General features: G+C 40.6%; 1 protein-coding gene across 5 annotated transcripts in view; it reads left to right on the top strand.

Moving 5' to 3' along the window:
- Positions 1-20292, top strand: part of NAALADL2 (N-acetylated alpha-linked acidic dipeptidase like 2) — a 1383985-nt gene that overhangs the window by 845743 nt on the left and 517950 nt on the right. For all 5 annotated transcript variants that reach the window (XM_077487950.1, XM_077487951.1, XM_077487952.1 and 2 more), the window contains one exon: positions 9777-9869. In XM_077487950.1, the coding sequence (XP_077344076.1) occupies positions 9777-9869 (93 nt within the window). The remainder of the gene's footprint in view (positions 1-9776; positions 9870-20292) is intronic.

Below are 20292 nucleotides of genomic sequence, written 5' to 3'. Positions count from 1 at the left end.
CCCCCGTGAGTCTGGTCGCGGGACCCGCGGACTCGATCGCTGCGGCCATCCCCGCGATCGTCTCACGGAGCGGCCGAATGGAGGAAATGCTGTATAAACAACATTTTTCCATTCTGCCTAGCAACTAGTGACGCTGATCTCTGCTCCATGTGATTGGAGCAGAGATCAGTGTACACTAAATGAAAGCCCAACCCCCCCACAGTTAGTAACACACCCCTAGGAACACTTAACCCCTACACTGCCACCCACTGGTTAACCCTTTCACTGCCAGTGTCATTTACACAGGAATCACTGCATTTATATAGCAGTGATTACTGTATAAATGACAATGGTCCCAAAAATGTGTCAAAAATGTCCGATGGGTCCCCCACAATGTCGCAGTCACAATAAAAATCGCAGATCGCCGCCATTACTAGTAAAAAAAAAATAATAAAAAATTATTAATAAAAATGCTATAAAACTATCCCTATTTTGTAAACGCTATAATTTTTGCGCAAACCAATCAATAATCGCTTATTGCGATTTTTTTTACCAAAAATATGTAGAAGAATACGTATCGGCCTAAACTGAGGGAAAAAAATGTTTTTTTATATATTTTTGGGGGATATTTATTATTACAAAAAGTAAAAAATAATGCGTTTTTTTCAAAATTATCGCTCTATTTTTGTTTATAGCGCAAAAAATAAAAACCGCAGGGGTGATCAAATACCACCAAAAGAAAGCTCTATTTGTGGGAAAAAAGGGACGTTAATTTTGTTTGAGAGCCACGTCGCACGACCGCGCAATTGTCAGTTAAAGCGACACAGTGCCGAATCGCAAAAAGTGGTCTGGTCTTTGACCAGCAAATTGGTCCGGTCTGAAAGTGGTTAAATATAGTATATCCAAATAACACACCCGAGCTCATCTGTTCACCACACAGCACAAAGGCAAGAGAATTCTTGTTGGGCTGTGTATTAGTGCTCGGACGAACACACTTAGACGGAATTTTAATGGTTTAAAGAATGTCAGACAAAATGGTCGGCCCTCGAGCATGTTCACTTCATCAAATCTGGCCCTCTTTGAAAAAAGTTTGGACATCCCTGCTCTAGAATATAGTACTATATACATCATTTGAAGGAAAATATGGCTAACACCATCAAACTTACACAAGTGAGTATAGCTGGAGATCTTCCTTTTAATACTATATTGTATTTTTTACAAAGTTTAAAGAAAAATGTCATTCCAAAGTGCACCAGAAAACCTCAAAACCACAAACCACAATCAATATAGGAGGTAGTTTTAGGCCAAACAAAAAAAAATACAGTGCCATGTTTTGAAGACAACAACAGAATATATGGCTTGGTGTTTGGAGAATATGTAACCAGCTTGATTGAGCTGGGGACAGCAATGTAAGAGGGGTAGAAATAAATAATGTTTCAAGGACAGCATTCATAAATATTGTATAGATTCACTGCAAATTATTCAAGCATTTGTAGTTGGGTACTATGTTAGAGGAAGACATATTTTATTGAGAAAAAATCATTTTATTATGTTGCATTTAAGAGCAAGACATATTTCATGGGCACCCTGTGCACCATGTAGTCCTTTTTACCAATGGAGAGCCTAGGCAGGTTTTAAGTAAAAACTATAGTGTGCTTTTTTTCTGAGCCAAAAGCCAGAAAAACTCAACTGATCTGCAATCTTTTTTTTCTGCTAGAATGAAATGCCAGTGGGTGAGAGCAAGAGGATTTAATATGTACCAAACAAAAACACTGTCTTTTTTCTGATTCTGTTTATAAAAGCACTGTACAAATGTACAACAGTTTTTCAAGTCTTTTTGAAAGTCTTCAATTTTAGGGGGAGAGAACAGCAACATTTTATGGTTAAAAAATGATTTCTGTTGTTTAGGATTAGCAATTGAAAAATCTTGTTTTACATGTTCTTAGTGTCAACACATCATAACCCAACATAAAAATGTATTCAGAGATACAGATGGACCCTGTTTAAAGAAAAATTAACTGGGAAACAGAATGAAGGGTTAGGTTTTGGGTGTAATTAGTGCCAAAATACTGTAAGCCAAAACAAAAACAAAATCCGACAACAAAATCCGAGTGTGTATACACAATTCAGACGCACGAAATTCCACGCATGCTCTGAATCAAATATGAGATGGAAGTGCTCAGTCTGGTAAAACTAGTGTTCGTAATGGAGATAGCAGATTCGTTACGCTGCACATTTTATAATCTTTCAATGCAGTGCATTCTCTTCTTCTTTATAATGCTAGAATTATGATGTTGTTATGCAGCAGCTGATATTCACACAGTTCTGACAAACTGATTTCTTTATTATTTCTTGTGATCTCATGAATAAAATTTTTAGTTTTACACCAGATTTCCAGAACAATGTTTTTAATTTTTGTTTAGAGTAATCTTCTTTTTTTTGGAAATCAAGATCTCCTGTTTTTTTTGTTTGTTTTTTTCTAGTGATCTCCATAATCTTTTTTTTGTGTGTCAAGTTACCACAACACCATTATTATCTTGTATTTTTTTTTAACCTCAAAGAGATTTGTTGGTGTTGGTGTCCCTTGTTAATTTGACATTGTATTTTTGAAATGTACCTGCCTACTCACAAACTGTCCTTTTTTATTTATAACACATAGTCAATGATTTAAGAAAAAATTATATACATTTGTTAGGGGTCCTAACAAAATAAAGAGGAAGGCAACAGTGGATAAACTGGTGAAATTAGCTAAGCCTTTGTACCCCAGGGCACACATCAACTATTTGACAGGCAAAATTGGGACCCTGGGGAGTCCATTTAATAGGGAGCACAATCCGGTCCAGGACTCTGAGAGATCAGGATCAGCAGCAGATGACTTATATGTCCCCAGGCTGTGGTCTTACCACAGCCTGCATCTTTTGACAGACCAGACCAAACCCAGGCCATCACTATCTTGTCTTTCTTACACGCTTGTTTCCACACTTGCTTCCAGGCTGTGGCTCCGGTGTTGGAGTTTTGGCAGGAGGTGTAGGAGGAGGAGGAGGATGGTCCAACTCACACAGGTGGGTTTTGCTTGTGATTTTGGCCCTCAACCCCTTATTTAGGAACATATATATCAGTGCCTCACAAAAGAGGCATTGGCCTACCTCCATTTCCTTCATTTTGTTGGCAGCCATACAGGCATAGGCCTCCAGAAGACTGGTGGGGATTCTGAGGGCCGCAGAAGCCTGCCAAATTAACCCAAGTGCTGACTCCTCCATGCTCCTACCGTTCCTGGGCCTTTTTTGAAGTTGGAGGGGAGGAACCTGGGATTCGGTCAGGCTACTAGACCCAGCCACCTCCTGGATGCAACTTACCCCCACCACCTCTTGGCTGCCCCTTTCTACAGCCTCCTCTGGGCTGAGGATTTGCTGTCTATGAAAAAGGGATATAGTTTTAGTTTATTGTTTATCAATCACACACAATTTGGATAAATATGTTGAACAATGCTATACCTGACTCAAGCTGGGTTCCGCCACATCTTCTTCCTTGGTGGAAGGCCCAGGTTGGATGTCGGAAGCCTCAGCTGGGGTGGAAGGAAAGGTTGAGAGTGATGGCCTGATTTCTGGTCTAACAGAAATCGCAGTCTGTCATAGTACCAGAGCTTGGGTACATAAATGCCATCTGCTGCTGCTCCTGATCTCTGGGAATCCTGTACCTTCTTGCGCTCCCTATTATATGTGTTCCTTATGCCACCAATTTTGCACTTCAAATAGTTTAAGTCTGCCGTGGGGATCTGCGGCTTCATAAATTCCAGCAATTTATCCAGCGCTGCTTTCCTCTTTAGGTGATTTGTATAAAAGGGGTGTTTTGTCTGCCACAGACAGGGCAGTTCTCTGTACAAATCAATGAATTGGGGGAGGAAATCATGTTCGTCGAATCAATCCATTTTCTCTGCAAGACACAACACAAGACAATGTCAGGCTAAACTCACATAATCTTGTCCCAATATAGGCCTCAATCTCTAAGCAGTATTTATGCCCCAAGTTAAAACTGTACGTTCGTTAGAACGACCGGTGCTTCCATTACTCCGTCCTCTGCTCACAGTTTGTACGTACGATGCACGTATGTTACACTTTATATAAACTGTGCATGCATGAAACTCTGCCCGCCCCTGACCTTCTTTATAGTATATTCCCCACCCCTTGTCTTTCGGCACAGTGGGAGAACACATGGTGGAGAGACAACAGGTGCATACAGCAGAGAGCAGCAACGGCGAAAGCCTGGAGCCATGAAGTCCTGATCGCAGAGGAGATTTAAGGTCTCTAATATGTCCTTGGGTGAGATGGTGGAGATGGTGAACATCTCATAGAGGGCCGACTATGATGGGAAGAATAGACCTTACCCAAACTCAAATGTCAGAAAGGACAATATCACGACTAAAGTTGTGAAAAGTCTGCAGAAGAATTTTGGGGTACGACGATCGAATGATCAACTGAGGAAATGATGATCAGACCTCAAATTGAGGAAGCAGGATCAGTACAGAAAAATCAAGACAGTGCTGCAAAAAAGTGAGTATTTGTCATGTGTTCCTATTATTCTTATTACGTTTGTGATGCTCCATGTGCTTTTCTTTACTGTTGTACAGTTTAAAATGGCAAGTTTCAGGTTTGTGGGCACAGTAATCGTTCATAGTAAACGTCGTTCGTTCACCCATTAATACAATGTTTTTGCCAAGTGCAGGTTAACTCCATTTGTTCAGGCCTATTTCTATTAAAAGAAGTTTAATACATGATTGTCTAGATGGGTTTGTAACTAGAATGAAATGCAAACTTGATTCAGTGTAAGGAGAGGACACTCAGCAGCTGTTTACACATCTGGACGCAGGAGCACTAGTGTGGGACACCAAAACAAACCTTTTAGGGTGTCCCACACAGGTGCTCCAGTGGATACTAGGGGTGTCTCCATGTGTGAAACTTTATCAAAAAAGGTAAACATTCAGCTTTAATAAAGGGAAAAAATAATGGCTTCTGTTTGGAACTCTGCCAAAACCAACAATTGTACGACACTTCAAGCAATGTTTCATATTCCTATTTCTTGCCTCAAATATCTGTGTGCCAAGTATACCTTTATTTTATTCACATAGGGGAGCAAAGAATCAGAACCTCCTAAAGAAGGGGAAATCCCAAAACCACAACCTGAGGATGTGGAGGAAGGAGAGGTTTATGAAGTGGGCAAAATAGTGACCACAACAGGTGAGTGTCTGAGACCACAGCTTCAGGTAATCAATGTATACCTGCATATTTATAATACATGGTGTGTTTTTTTTCTTTTAGGTGATGTGGATGTTGTGAAAGAATCTTATTTCACAAGTGCAAGTGCACACATCCTCATTGGGTAAATCATGGTGTGCAATAGGGATTTACAGAAGATCAAGGAAGATATCAATGATGTGGAAAAAAGACTCAAAAACATCACTGATGTTTTAGGCAGAATATAAAACACTCCAAAATGTTATTATTTTTGGAGTTTTATTATAATTTTTCAAAAAGAATGTTGAAAGATAAATTTTGAAGATGCACACATTGTGTCGACATGTGCTATCTGAATGAATGAATGAATGAATAACTTGTATAGTGCTACATATGCTAAGAACTAAATTGCCTCAGGGCGCTTTTGCCGCCAGTGTCCGTCTTGGTTTTCCATCAAATGGGTCTGCCATCACGGGATATCAAAGTATGCGTTTTGTGGGTGAAACCCCTTCCTTGCAACTAAAGTAGATGAGAGGAAGGGGTTGTAACCCCAAAACACGTCCAATGACCCCCCATGATGGGAGCTATCACATGTTGACCTTAGGCATGGGATCAGGAGGGAAATTCCCATTTTGACTCTCAATTTGTGTGCTTTCATAGGGGTGACATCACCCCATCCAATGAAGGCAATATCAACACAGTTTGGACATACTAATGTCTGATATTGCCTTCAATTTATCAAAGTTGAACATTGTAAGTTCCTGAGTTGTGTATTGTTTTATGTTTTGAAAAACATGCCTGTTTACCACAAAAAAGGATATTTCTACTGTCCCAAAAAAAATCCCCAAAATATGTTGGTTTGTTCAAAAACCCTTTTCTAAATGCACATGTGAATGTGCACAGAGTAAAACAATGTTTCAACTCAACAATGTGTGGCTTCTTCTTTCAATGCTCAATAGCAGTTTTTTGCTTAAGTTGGTGTTTACAGTGCCAATGGGGGTTATTTACTAAAGGCAAATCCACTTTGCACTACAAGTGCACTTGTAGTGCAAAGTGGCGTTTCCTTTAGACCCCTTTCACACCAGGACGTTTCTAACGCTATAGCGCCTGCAATCCACCCTAAAAAAGCTACACCATTGTTTGTGGCTTTCATACTACAGCGGTGCGCTGGCAGGACTTCGGGGAAAAGTCCTGCCAGAAGCTTTTTTGTAGCGGTGAAGGAGCGGTGTGTTTACCACTCCTCCACCGCTGCTCCCCATTGAAATCAAAGGGGCAGCGCTGTAACACCGCGGGCAAAATGCTTATTGCCGGCAGTTTTAACCCTTTCTCGGCCGCTAGCGGGGGTAAAAGCGCCCCGCTAGTGGCCGAAATGCTCCGCAAATCCAGCGCTAACATGCCGCTAAAAATAGTGGCTTTTACGCTATGGGCGGTGTGGTGTGAAAGGGGTCTAAGTAAACCTACAGTGTTTTATAATTTGCATCAATCAGGCCATTATCGCCACTCCAAAAAATAAATTCAGGCTGCTAAAAATTATGAATATTATTATCATTAATGCATTATTTACATTAATAACAAAACAAAGGTGTGTGTGTAGCAGAATCACAACATAAATAATAGTTAGCTGAAGAAGAGATTGTCACCTCATGTATTAAAGAAATTATGTTGGAACTATTGAAGAAAATGAACAAAAAAAACCCATTGGAGAACCTAGGAGACAGCTAAAAGAAACACAAGCAGTAAATCAAAGAAAATATTTTTCATTTTTAAATACAAATTTATTTAAAAAATACATTTATTTAAATACATATAATGTGATGTTAAAGGATAAAACTTACCCTAATATAGTCTTTCTGCAGGACCTGAATGATGGCAGAACAGATCTCTGGATTAATGATCCCCGGCACCTGGGAAAAGATGCCTGTTGAGAACTTGATGTCCTGCAGACTTTTCCCCATCGCCAAGTACCTCAAGGTGGCAATGAGCCTCTGCTCGGGAGTGATGGCTTGCTGTATGCAGGTGTCCTGCTTGGTAATATAAGGGGACAGCAAAGCCAACTGACGGTGAAAAACGGGGTCTGTCATCCAGAGATAATTCCTGAAATCATCAGGATTATTCTCACGGATCTCCCACAACAAAGACATATGAGAGAATTGGTTATGTTGGAGCAAACAATTCTTCGTCCATGAACTCCTCCTCGCCCTGTTTGTGGACTGGACTTGGGTCAAATAAGAACCCCAACACCAAGTCCCTTCACAGCACAAATTGTACGATGAGTACGTACCCGCAACATGGCTTCTAAATGGTCAGCTGGTCAGAACGAACTAACAAAACGCACTGAAAATCAGAATATGTACAATAAAAATACACACTGAAACCCAGATGCGAAATGACTACATGCACTGAAGAACAAATACGAACCCACAAGCATAAACTGAAGGGCAGTAACAAACTGAAAAGCATGACACTTCTAATAATACGAGATTAGCAAGAGGACAAGAGGAGCCCAAAGGGTTGCACACTGGCTATTAAACTTCCTCTTTATAGTACCATCATACATGTTGTATGTCAGTGCGTTCTTGACGATCATAATTTCTGACAACATTTTTGTGACCGTGTGTATGCAAGACAAGCTTGAGCCAACATCTGTTGGAAAAAATCCTAGGATTTCATTGTCGGAATGTCTGATCGTATGTACGCAGCATTACTGTTAAGAAGCCTTTCCATATGTGGAGTTTAAATATATTTTCCTCCAGCCATAAAGAGTATTCCTTTGTCCTCTGCAATGACCTGACAGTGCAAAACTCAACACTCACGTTAACTATATTTTCAGTTCAGTTAAACTTTTCTCATAGCTGAGCTCCTCCTATCAGTTTGGTTGCCCTTTTCTGTACTTTCTCCAGTTCTCTGATATCCTTTTTTTAACAGGTGCCCAAAACTAAACTGCACATTCCAGATAAGGTCCTATTAATAATTTGAACTGGGGAAGAATTCTCTCTCTCTCTCTGAAGTCTATTTCTCTTTTTATATAATAAAGGATTTTGCTTGCTTTGTAAATCACAGTTTGGCATTGCATACTATTATTACGTCTATGATTTACCAAAAAACCCAGATCCTTCTCAACCATTGACTTCCCAAGATGTACTCCTCCTTAAATGTAAAACGCATGCATGCTTTTAGCCCAAAAGTGCATAACTTTTTTAACACTTCTAAACATTTAATCTCATATGCTACAAAGTCGCCTACTTACATAATGCAGGTCAGCTTGCAAGTGGACGATATCCTGTATGAATTTTATTCCACTGTTTTTTAACCAGTTTTCTATCCATTTACAAACTGAATTCTCTAAGCATGTAGGCTTTATCTTACACATTAGCCATTTGTGGGGAACTTTGTCAATTGTCTTTTGCAAAATCCAAGTAAACTATAGTCACAGCCACTCCTTTGTCTATGTTTTTGCTCGTTTCCTCATAAAAAGATATTATATTTGTTTAACATCTTTAGACTTTTGCAAATCCATGTGGATTATTGCTTAAAATATTGTTTTCAATCGAAAACTCTCCTATGTGATCTTTTATTAAACTCTTAGTATCTTCTTGACTATATAAGTTAAACTAGCCAGTCTATAGTTGCTTAATAGACTCTGATCCCTTTTTAAATGTAGGTACCACATTGGCCTTACACCTATCCAGGGGTAATATGCCAGTCATTTACAAGTCTCTAAATGTTAGAAACAATGGCTTTAAAATTACAGAGCTGAACTATTTGTGTAAGCCATCTGGTCCAAGTCTCTATTCACCTTTATTTTGTCTATATGATTCTGGATCATATCAGTTTTGAGCCATTGTGTCTAAGACAGGTATTTGCACTCACTTCTGGGCATAGACTCCCACAGGAGTCTATGCTGTTTCCTGTCCCGCCGCGCTGTCTGCTGGGACGCACACACGGGTCCCAGAGACAGCGCGGACCATTCCCATTGCACTGCATGACTCGTGAATGCGCAGTAGGGAACCGGGAAGTGAAACCGCAACGCTTCGTTTCCTGATTCCCTCACCTAGAATGGCAGTGGCAGCAGCCGAGAGCCGAGCGATCGATCGGTCTCGGCTGCCGACATTGCTGGACCCTGGGATAGGTGAGTGTCCATTTATTAAAAGTCAGCAGCTGTAGTATTTATAGCTGCTGGCTTTTAATATTTTTTTTTTGTAGGTGGAATCCCTCTTTAAAAAGCATTTAATAAATTAGCATTCTCTTTGCCATAGTCATTATTATAGACACTGAAAATTATCTTATAAAGGCAGTTGCTGCAATTCACACAGAGAAGCTTAGATCTTCAAAGTACATGTTGGTAGGCCATAAGTGCATATCTATCTCAAACTGTTTTGCACTGCTAACCATAGGGGGGGTATCACAGTGGTCCAATATTTTCCATTATTCATCAGGGCATAGAAACACATAAAGCCCAAAAGTGTATCTTTTATGAAAATTTAATTACCATATGTTAAAAAGAATTTTGCATTAAATAAATGCCATGGTCCAAAATGACTTATAAATCCTCTATCTTTTCTACAGATTCTGTTGTCCTTACCCTACAAATCCAATCCACCCAAGCTTATAAAAACATTTCAAATGCAATTGCTTTTCTTAGAGGATCACTACTTCCAGGTAAGTTAGTATAAGCCAGAAGCTATGCAAATGTTTTTATTAATACAAAATTCAGATTTATATAACAGTGCTGTAATTATACATGCATGTAATAACTTAACAGCTACCTTGGTCATGCATAGAGCAAAAAGAGAAAAAAAAACATTTAAAATGTTTTTACTCAGAATGATTATTTACAGTATGTGGTTGTGTATATATATCTATACTGTATATACACTGCACATTCTTTTTATGTAGACAGCAGGCCAATAAAAACTTCTGGCTTTATCCACGATGCCTGAACTGTTGCTTGCAGTACCTGTTTAAATTAGTTAAAAATACTGCTGCAGTGTGATGGTCTGGTCTCGTTGATCCCACTGTGCTGGATTCTGAATGGTGGCATGCATTCCAAGCATGTATGCTCCTTTATTAGGCCTTGGGGAAGGCCATCTTCAAGGCGGTATTTATGGGCAAGGGGTGAACGGTGGATTACAATGCCCAGCATGTCTAGTGAAGTACACACAAAAAAACTAATGCACAGTACAGCTGACTGCAATTGCAAGATAACCTCTCTCCTTATACAAAGAAATAAAATGAGCATATTTGGACAGTATGTTAAAAAAGCACTTAGGAAAACTTGTATAATAGCAACAGGATAACAATTGTAGATATTTTTATACTGTACTTACAGATTGATGTACCATTTCAGGATTCAAATAAAATGGGGAAGACCACAAGGGGTAGATTTACTAAAACAGATGCACACAGAATCACACTGGTGCAGCTGTGCAGTTAATTGAACTCAGCTTCTAACTTCAGCTTGTTCAATTAAGCCTTGACAATAAGGCCGGGTTTACACTGGTGCGACAAACGCTCCGACATTGGGAGGTCATGTCGCATGACATGTGAAAATCAATGTTTCCCTATGGGAGCTGTCTTAACTGGTCCAACACAAGTCAGTTCCACTTTGAAAATGCTCCCTGCACTACTTTGGTCCGACTTTGATTCTACTTCAGCCCATTGAATATCATTGAAGTTGGATCAAAGTCAGATCGCAGTCTTGCCTGATCCGACTGTGGCATGTGACTTGTGCTTTGATGATCTTGTGGAGGAACTCCACTCCAAATTTTAAATAAAAAACCGGCATGGGTTCCCCCTCCAAGAGCATACAAGGTCCTTTGGTATGGTATGGATTTTAAGGGGAACCCCCAAGCTGAAAAAACAGCGTGGGGTTCCCCAAAATCCATACCAGGCCCTTATCCAAGCACACAGCATGGCCGGCCAGGAAAGGGGGTGGGGATGAGCAAGCGTCCCCCCTCCTGAACTGTGCCAGACCGCATGCCCCCAACATGGGGGGTGGGTGCTTTGGGGCAGGGGGGTTCCCTGCAGCCCCCCACCCCAAAACACCTTGTCCCCATGTTGATGAGGACATGGGCCTCTTGCCGACAACCCTGGCCGTTGGTTGTCGGGGTCTGCAGGCGGGGGGGCTTATCAGAATCCGGGAGCCTCCTTTAATAAGGGGGCCCCAGATCCCGGCCCCCCACCCTATGTGAATGACTATGGGGTACATTGTCCCACTACCCATTCACCTGGGGGAAAAAAGTGTTAATAAAAAAACACACTAGATCGGTTTTTAAAGTAACTTATTAGGCAACTCCGGGGGTCTCTTCTGACTTGGAGGTCTCTTCTGACTTCTCCACTCTCTTCTCCCGCCCATCTGCCTCTTCTCCCGGTCTCCAGTTCTTCTCCCGCTCTCCAGTGTCTTCTGCTGGGCTCCTCTGCTATCTTCTGCTCTTTTGCCTGTTGATGTCATGTCAACAGCGTCATGTCAACATCAGAAGAAGACCGGAGGCAAGAAGACGACGGAGAAGACCAGGCCAACACTAGCAACAGAGTGGGCAAAAGAGCATAAGATAGTGGAGGAGCCCAGCAGAAGATACTGGAGAATGGGAGAAGAACCAGAGACCAGGAGAAGAGGCCCAAGAGCAGGAGGAGAGAGTGGAGAAGTCAGAAGAAACCCCCCAAGTCTGAAGAGACCCCTGGAGATGGCTAATAAATTACTTTAAAAAAACGGTCTAGTGGGATTTTTTTATTGACACTTTTTTCCCCAGGTGAATGAGTAGGGGTACGATGTACCCCATACTCATTCACATAGGGCAGGGAGCCAGGATCTGGGGGGGGCTCAAGGGCTAGAGGGGGCTCCTAGATTCCAATAAGCCCCCCGTACGCAGACCCCAACAACCAATGGCCAGGGTTGTTGGGAAGAGGCCCTTGTCCTCATCAACATGGGGACAAGGTGCTTTGGGGTGGGCCAAAAAGCACCCAACCCCCATGTTGAGGGCATGCGGCCTGGCACAGTTCAGGAGGGGGGCTCTCTCTCGTCCCCACCCCATTTCATGACCGGCCGGGCTGCGTGCTCAGATACGGGTCTGGTATGGATTTTGGGGGACCCCAACACCATTTTTTTGGCTGTAATGTAACAAAATAGGTAAAAAGCCAAGGGGGGTGAATACTTTTGTAAGGCACTGTAATGATGTGTACACACGGCTGGACCTTTCAACAGCAAAGGACCTTTGATTTACATGTTTCAAATCTTTCCGACGGACTCGAGTCTGGTCGAAAAATCCATTCGTCGGTATGCTAGTCCGACGGATGAAAACTTATGCTAGGGCAGCTATTGGATACTGGCTATGAACTTCTTTATTCTAGTCTGGTTGTACATCATCACGCTTGAATCCATCGGACTTTGGTGTGATTGTGTGTGGCCAAGTCCGTTCGTTCGGTAAGTCCGTCGGAAGTCTGTACACAGCATAAGTAAACTACTTTGCAAATCATTTAACGCAAAGCAATTACATACTTTTGTGTGCAATCCTCAAATAGACTGGCTTGTGGAAAGGTTCAGCAAACCTCTAAAGCTAGTTTTAAAGAAAGTTGGGGCTAAAGATAGAAAGAATTGTGACTCTCTAATACCCTATTTGATGTTCGCTATCAGAAAAGTCACACAGTCTTCCACCAGTTCTCTCCCTTTGAGTTATATATATGAGCCAGCAAAGAATGCTGTTGAATATTACTGGTGAAGAGTTCTCCCTCAAAGAAGCAAGATTGAACACCATAGAAGTGCGATTGAGTACATTGCGCAAATGCAAGAAAAAAATTGCACAGGTGGTGCTTATTGTGAAAGAGTTTTTGGCCAAAGCACAGTTGGCTCAGCAGTGGATTTCGAATCGTGGGCCCAGATCCATCCCTTCCTGGTGAGAGGATTTTGGTACTGACCCCCATGGTGGAAAGCAAAATCCTAGCAAACTGATAGGTAGAAAAAATAGTTGAAGCAAATGATATGATTAGCCAACCTGAGAGACAGAGACAAAAAACAATATATCATGTAAATTTCTTGAAACAATAGAAGGCTTGCAAATCCTTAGTGGCTGAGGCTTCACAGCTTCCTGCTCGGTCTGTTTCAGAAGTCATGACAGCAGAAATGTTGTCAATAATAAGCTAAAGAATGTGTGCTCCGTAATAGAAATGTGTTCTCTGAGCTAGAAGGATGTCTGTGACTGAAAGTGACATTATCACCCAACCAGAGGAAAGGGTAAAACTGAAACCTTATTGAATTCCAGAAATCAGATAAGTGACAAGACATCAGAGAAAAAAAAAAAAAAAAACTTGCAAACTGTATGTGATAGATGAGTTTAATAGTGATTGGTCTAGACCTATTGTATTACTATCCAAACCAGATCAGAGTTGGTGATTTTGTATGGATTTTCAGCAATGTAATAAAATAACTAAGAGAAACCATACATGGTTCATTTATTTTTTGTTCAACCAGTAGGTTATATGAAAAAAAAGACAATACCCCTATCTACTAATAATAAAGAAAAAACTAACTATAAGCACCAAGTTGCAACTCAAGATGTTATACAACACCAAAACCGAAATATAAAGAAGTTGAAGCTGTGCTGAAAAAATGGACCTGTGAGGCACAAACCAGTGAAAATTGTACCAATACACACAAATATTAATTTCATGTGTACAAATTGAAAATGTGAAGTGAGCTAAATGAAAACCAACCTAAAAACAAATGAGTCAAAAATAAAAATAAGGAGTACCCACTAAACTAAAGATAGATACAAAAATTAAAGCGTTTGTAAACCCGCTGAATTTTTTTTTTTCTCACCTGCAAAGGAAAAGACATAATGAGCTAGTATGCACCGCACACTAGCTCATTATGAAATATTTACCTTAGAACAAGGCCCCGATATCTGGCCCGATCCACGTCGAGGGGGCTGGCATGTTCCCTCTGCGTTCTTTCCGGGTATCCGGCCACTCACAGTGCCAGAGCCGCGATATATCGTCACTCCCGTTACACTATGCATGCGTTTTCTTGTTTTATGGGGATGTAATAATCATGTCCCACTTGGATGAGGATTACCATTGTTGAATGTGAGAAGTTCAGTGCATGCTACTGAGACCCTAGGCTGGGTTGTAAGCCACTTGTGCTCCGTGGTTCCCTATAATTAGGAACCATCTAGTTCTGGTAAGCGGCAGCGTGTGCTTAGGTGGAGGCACTTTCCTATTTCTTCACAGTTTCTGGGGTGTCTGGATCTTATGCACCTTGAACAAGCCATTTATATATTGTGCATGGACTCTCTTTTACCATCAGTATTATTATATATGGATGAATTGTTTGTCATTTATTTAACAACATCATTTTTAAAATTCACTTTTTTGAATATATTATTTTTCATCGTCACTTATGTTAATGAGAAATTGTTATCACTGGTTATGTTGATTTTATTATTGAGTACTACTTTTTCTTCAGATGTTGTTTTTCATTAGATTTTTGTATCTATCTTTAGTTTAGTGGATACTCCTTATTTTTATGTTGATTCATTTATTTTCAAGTTGGTTTTCATTTAGCTCACTTCCCATTTTCAATTTGTGCACATCAAATTAATATTTCAGTAGTGAGTGTATTGGTACAATTTTCACTGGTTTGTGCCTCACATGTCAATTTTTTCAGCACAGCTTCATCTTCTTTATAAATCCCCTATCCACACATCCAATGGGGATGTGGGTATCCGCCTACTGTGCTCTTGTATTCTAAGAGAAATTAATTGACTGTCCATGGTGGACCCGATCAAGGACTTTTAACAGATAAAATAGTAACTTCACTTTTGTTGAGAAAAAAAAACATTCAATGTACTTTGCAGGGCCTTTAACAAACTGTAGCAGATTCCTACATTTTGTTATTGTGAAGAAATCTCTGTTCATCTGTGTTCATGTGCAAATTAATATGAATAGAAGTGGTTTTATAGTTATTAATCAGCTGCTGCAATTGCAGGGTTCTAATGAGGAATATGGCAGGGTCTGCATCCCTTTAGACATGATTTAGAATTATCTCACCAAAAATGACATTTTTGCTCAAAATCTAACTTGCATGTTAGTGCAGACTTCTGGGAAAATCAGTGTCCAAGTCACACAAGCAGAAAATGACATTTCTGGAGAATTGTCCGTATACCATCTATGTACAGAAAGCCTCCAGGTTGCCATATTTCATTGTATTTTAGAATAAATTACAGTGATGCATATTGAGAAGAAAAGGTCCTTTTTAATAACATTCAATTCAAATATGACTTTTATTGCAATTGTAAAAGCTATATTATTTTTTATTTGCTCTTTTTTTTTGCCACAAAAGTGGAGTTCTTCTTTCACTTTTGATGGGGTATGGGAGACTATCTATTGGGTTACAGAATGCTCCTGCAACATTTCATTAGTAGAGGCCTTGTGTGGTCAGCCATTGCTGTACTTCTAATTTCGCTAAGTGCCTTTCACACTGCTAGCGTGGTTGCTGTTATAGTGGGGCACATATTGGGAGTCAAAATGTGGATTTACCTCCTGATCCCATGCCTAATGTCAACATGTGCTAGCTCCCATCATGGGGGATCAATGGACGTGTTTCAGGGGTGCAACCCCTTTCTCTCATCTACTTTAGTTGCGAGGAAGGGGTTGCACCCACAACACGCGTACATTGATATCATGTGATGGTAGATAGCATATGTTGACACACTGTGTGCATCTTCAAAATTTGGCTTTCAAATTACTTTAAAAATGTAGTAAAAATAAAAAATAGGTGTTTTAGATTCTGCCTAAAACATCAATGATGTTGGTGAGTGTTTTTTCAACATCATTGATGTTTTCCTTGATCTTCTCTAGTTCTCAATTGCACACCATTATCCCCCCGATGAGGATCTGTACACTTGCACTGTTGAAATGAGTTTCTTCTTCCACAACATCCACATCACCTAAAAAAAAAAAAAAAAAAACACACCTCCTAGTACTTGGATTTCTCCAGGGACTTCGCTAAGCATGTCGGAACCCTTCGGGGTAAGAGCACACTATATCAAGATACCTCTCAACTCAACACCATGTATTATAAATATGCAGGCATACATATATTACCTGAAGCTGTGGTCTTAGACACTGACCTGTTGTGGTCATTATTTCGCCCAATTCATGAACCTCTCCTCCCTCCACATCTTCTTCATGGGGATTTCCCCTTCTTTAGGAGGTGGGTGGTTCATGGTGTCCTTAGATGTCAAAATTCTTTTCTCCCCTATGTGAAGTATACTTAGCACACAGATATTTGAGGCAAGAAATAGGAATATGAAACATTGCTTGGAAGTGTCATACAATTGTCTGTTTTCACAGAGTTTCAAACTGAAGACATTATTTTTCTCTTTCTTAAAGCTGGAATACTTACCTGTTTTGTTAAAGTTTCACACATGGAGAAATCCCTAGTTTCCACTGGAGCACCTGTGTAGGACACCATAAAAAGGATGTTCTGGTTTCCCACACTAGTTCTCCTGCATCCAGATGTGTAAACAGCTGCTGAGTGTCCTGAATCAAGTTTGCATTTCATTCTAGTTACAAGCCCATCTAGACAACAATGTACTAAACGTACTTGAATACAACTAGACATGAACAAATGTAGTTAACCTGCATCTGCCAAAAACATTGTATTAGTGGTCGAACAAACAATGTTTACTATGAACGATTACTGTCCCCATGGACCTGAAACTTGCCATTTTAAATGTCATTTTAAACTGTACAACAGTAGAAAAAGCACATGGAGCAGCATGCAAGTAATAATAAAACAGGATCACATGACAAATACTTACTTTTTAGAAGCAGTTTCCTGAACCTTCTGTACTGATAATGCTCCCTCAATTTGAGGTCTGACCAGCGTTTACTTAATTGGATCGTCGTACCCCAAAATTCCTCTTCAGACTTGTCACAACTTTAGTCATGATCTTTGCTTTCTCACACTTGGGTTTGGGTAAGGTCCATACTTCCCATCATAGTTGGCCCTCTTCAAGATGTCCACCATCTCTACAAAGGACATATTTGAGGCCTTAAATCTCCTGTTGGATCGGGACGGTTCTGGCTCCGGGCTTTCCCCATCCTCCTCGTTGCTGCTATTCTCATGCACCTGTTGTCTCTCCGCCATGTGCTCTCCCACTGCGCTAAAAGAGAAGGGGCGGGTAATATACTAGAAAGAAGATCAGGGGCGGAGTTTCATACATGCGCAGTGTATATAAAGCATAACATGTGTGTGTCATATGTACGATCTGTGAGCCAAGGACAGAGTAGCACAAGCACCTATCGTGCAAACGAAGGTACAATTTAAACTTGGGGCATCAGTGGTTAGTGGCCTATACTGCTTATAGATTGAGGTGTATATTGGGACACGATTAGCAGAGTTTAACCTGACATTAGGGTTTGTCTTGTGTTGTATCTTGCAGAGAAAATTGATAAATTTAATGACCATGACTTCCTCCCCAACTTCATTGATAAGTACAGGGAGCTGCCCTGCCTGTGGCAAGTGAAACACCAATTTTATAACAACAAAATAAAAAGAAAGGCAGCACTGAATCAACTTTTGGAATTGGTGAAGCCGGTGATTCCCATGGCAGAAGTCAACTATTTGAAGTGCAAAATTGGTGGCCTGAGGAGCACATATAATAAGGAGTGCAAAAAGGTCCAGGATTCCATGAGATCAAGAGCAGTAGGAGATGACATATATGTCCCCAGGCTCTGGTATTATGACAGACTGTGGTTTTTGTCAGACCAAAGTGAACCCAGGCCATCGCTCTCAACCCTTCCTTCCCCACTTCCTTCCATCTCACCTGAGGCTTCGAATGTACAACCTGGGCCTTCCACTCAGGAAGATGTGGAGGAGGCCAGCTTGAGCCATGTATAACACTGTTCAACATATTTCTTGTCAAAAAATGAATGATAACTAGATGTTATTATTGATCACTAATTTCTGATTTAACAAAGTGGTTTACATATCAATAGACAGTAGTAGCCAAAAATGATTGGGACAAGAATGAAAAATGCGGGAGTCAGAATGATAGTCTTTTCTCTTTGTTAACATTCAATTTGCAGTAGTCATGAGCTCAGAATTGTGTGTGATTGATGACCAAAAAATGAAAACTGTGTCCCATTTTCATACACAGGAAAGTCTCAGCCAGGAGGAGGGTGTGCAAAGTGGCAGCCAGGAGGTGGCCATGGAAAGTGGCAGCCAGGAGGTGGCCATGTCCAGTAGCCTGACCAAATCCCAGTTTCCTCCCCTCCACCTTCCAACAAAAAGGACCAGGAAGGGGAAGAACATTGAGGAGTCAGGGACTGCTTTGATTCGCCAGGCTACTGTGGTCCTCATAACCACCCCTAATTTCTAGGAGGCCTTTGGCTGTATGATGGCCAGCAAAATGCAAGTAATGGAGGAGGGCCAATGCCTCATCTGTGAAGAGGTCATATTTCAGGCCCTAAATAAGGGGGTTAGGGGCAAACTCACCAATAAAAGCCACGTCTGTGAGTTGGACCGTTTGACTCCTCCACCACCACCTGCAACACCTCTAACACCACTGCCACAGCCTGGAAGGAAGCGTGCAAGGGAAGTTTTGAGAGTGATGGTCTGGGTTCGGTCTGGTCTGGCAAAAAATGCAGGCTGCTGTAAGACCACAGCCTTGGAACATATATGTTATCTGCCGCTTTTCCCAATCTCTCAGAGTCCTGGAATGTATTGTGCTCCCTATTACATGAACTCCTCAGGCTACCAATTTTGCCTGTCAAAAAATTGATGTATGCCCTGGGGTACAAAGGCTTCACCAATTTCAACAGTTTATCCCGCAATGCCTTCCTCTTTATTTTGGTATGACACCTAATAAATTATTATTTTGTTAAAAAAACTTGGCTATGTGTTTTAGTTCAAAAAGGACAGTTTGTTTGTGAGTAGGCAGGTACATTGTCAATACACTACAATACAATACAAGATCAAATTAACAAGGGACACCAACACCAACCAACCTCTTTTGAGGTTAAAAAATACTATACGATAATAATGGTGTTTGGTAACTTGACACACAAAATGACAAAAAATATTATGGAGACCACTATAAAAAAATAAAAATTCAGGAGATCTTAAGAAAAGAAAAGTAAATCACTATAAAAAAACAAAAAAAGATTATTCTGAAGATCTTGTGAAAAAAACAAAGATTATTCAGGCGATCACGTGAAATAATAAGAAATCAGTTTGTCAGAACTCTGCGTGAATATCAGCAGCAAAGCAACTTCATTATTCTAGCATTATAAAGAAGAAGAGAATACGTTGCACTCAAACATTAAAAAATTTGCAGCTTGACGAATGTGCTATTTCCTTTATAAACACTAGTTTTACAAGACCAAGCACTTCCTTCTCATACTCGATTCAGAGCATGCGTGAAATTTTGTGTGTTGGACTTGTGTACACACTCTTGGAATTTCCAACAACAACGTTTTTTGTTGAAAAATTTGAGAACCTGCTCTAAAACATTTGTTATAGGAAATTCCGACAGCAAATGTCCGATGGAGCATACATGCGGTTGTAATTTCCAACAACAAGCTCACATCGAACATTTCTTGTCAGAATGTCCGATCGTGTGTATGCGTCATTAGCCTTCCAGTTCTTCCTGGCCTTACAGTATATTTTGACTTTTTTTCACCATTATGGCTGTGTATTCTGATTATCCATGGTCTCAGTTAGGGTGACATGGGTGAGTATATCACTGATTAGGGATGAGCCGAACACCCCCTGGTTCGGTTCGCACGAGAACCTTTGAACGGACCTAAAATTCCTACGAACTTTAGAACCCTATTAAAGTCTATGGGACTCGAACGTTCAAAATCAAAAGTGCTAATTTTAAAGGCTAATATGCAAGATATGCAACAGACAACACCAGCAATAAGGGGTATCTTCAGGTGTATACTGTGCTGGAGGCACACAACACCCACTTTAACTCCTGCAGATGCCTGTATTAGAGAACACCAGCAATAAAAGGTAGATACAGGTGTATACTGTGCTGTGCTGGAGGCACACAAAACCCACTAATTCCTGCAGATGCCT

This window comes from Lithobates pipiens, unplaced genomic scaffold (assembly GCF_037356315.1).
Source record: "Lithobates pipiens isolate NorthernLeopardFrog02 unplaced genomic scaffold, aLitPip1_a1.2 Scaffold_18, whole genome shotgun sequence".
NCBI classification, from domain to species: Eukaryota; Metazoa; Chordata; class Amphibia; order Anura; family Ranidae; genus Lithobates; species Lithobates pipiens.
This window is presented reverse-complemented; position numbering and strand designations above follow the sequence as displayed.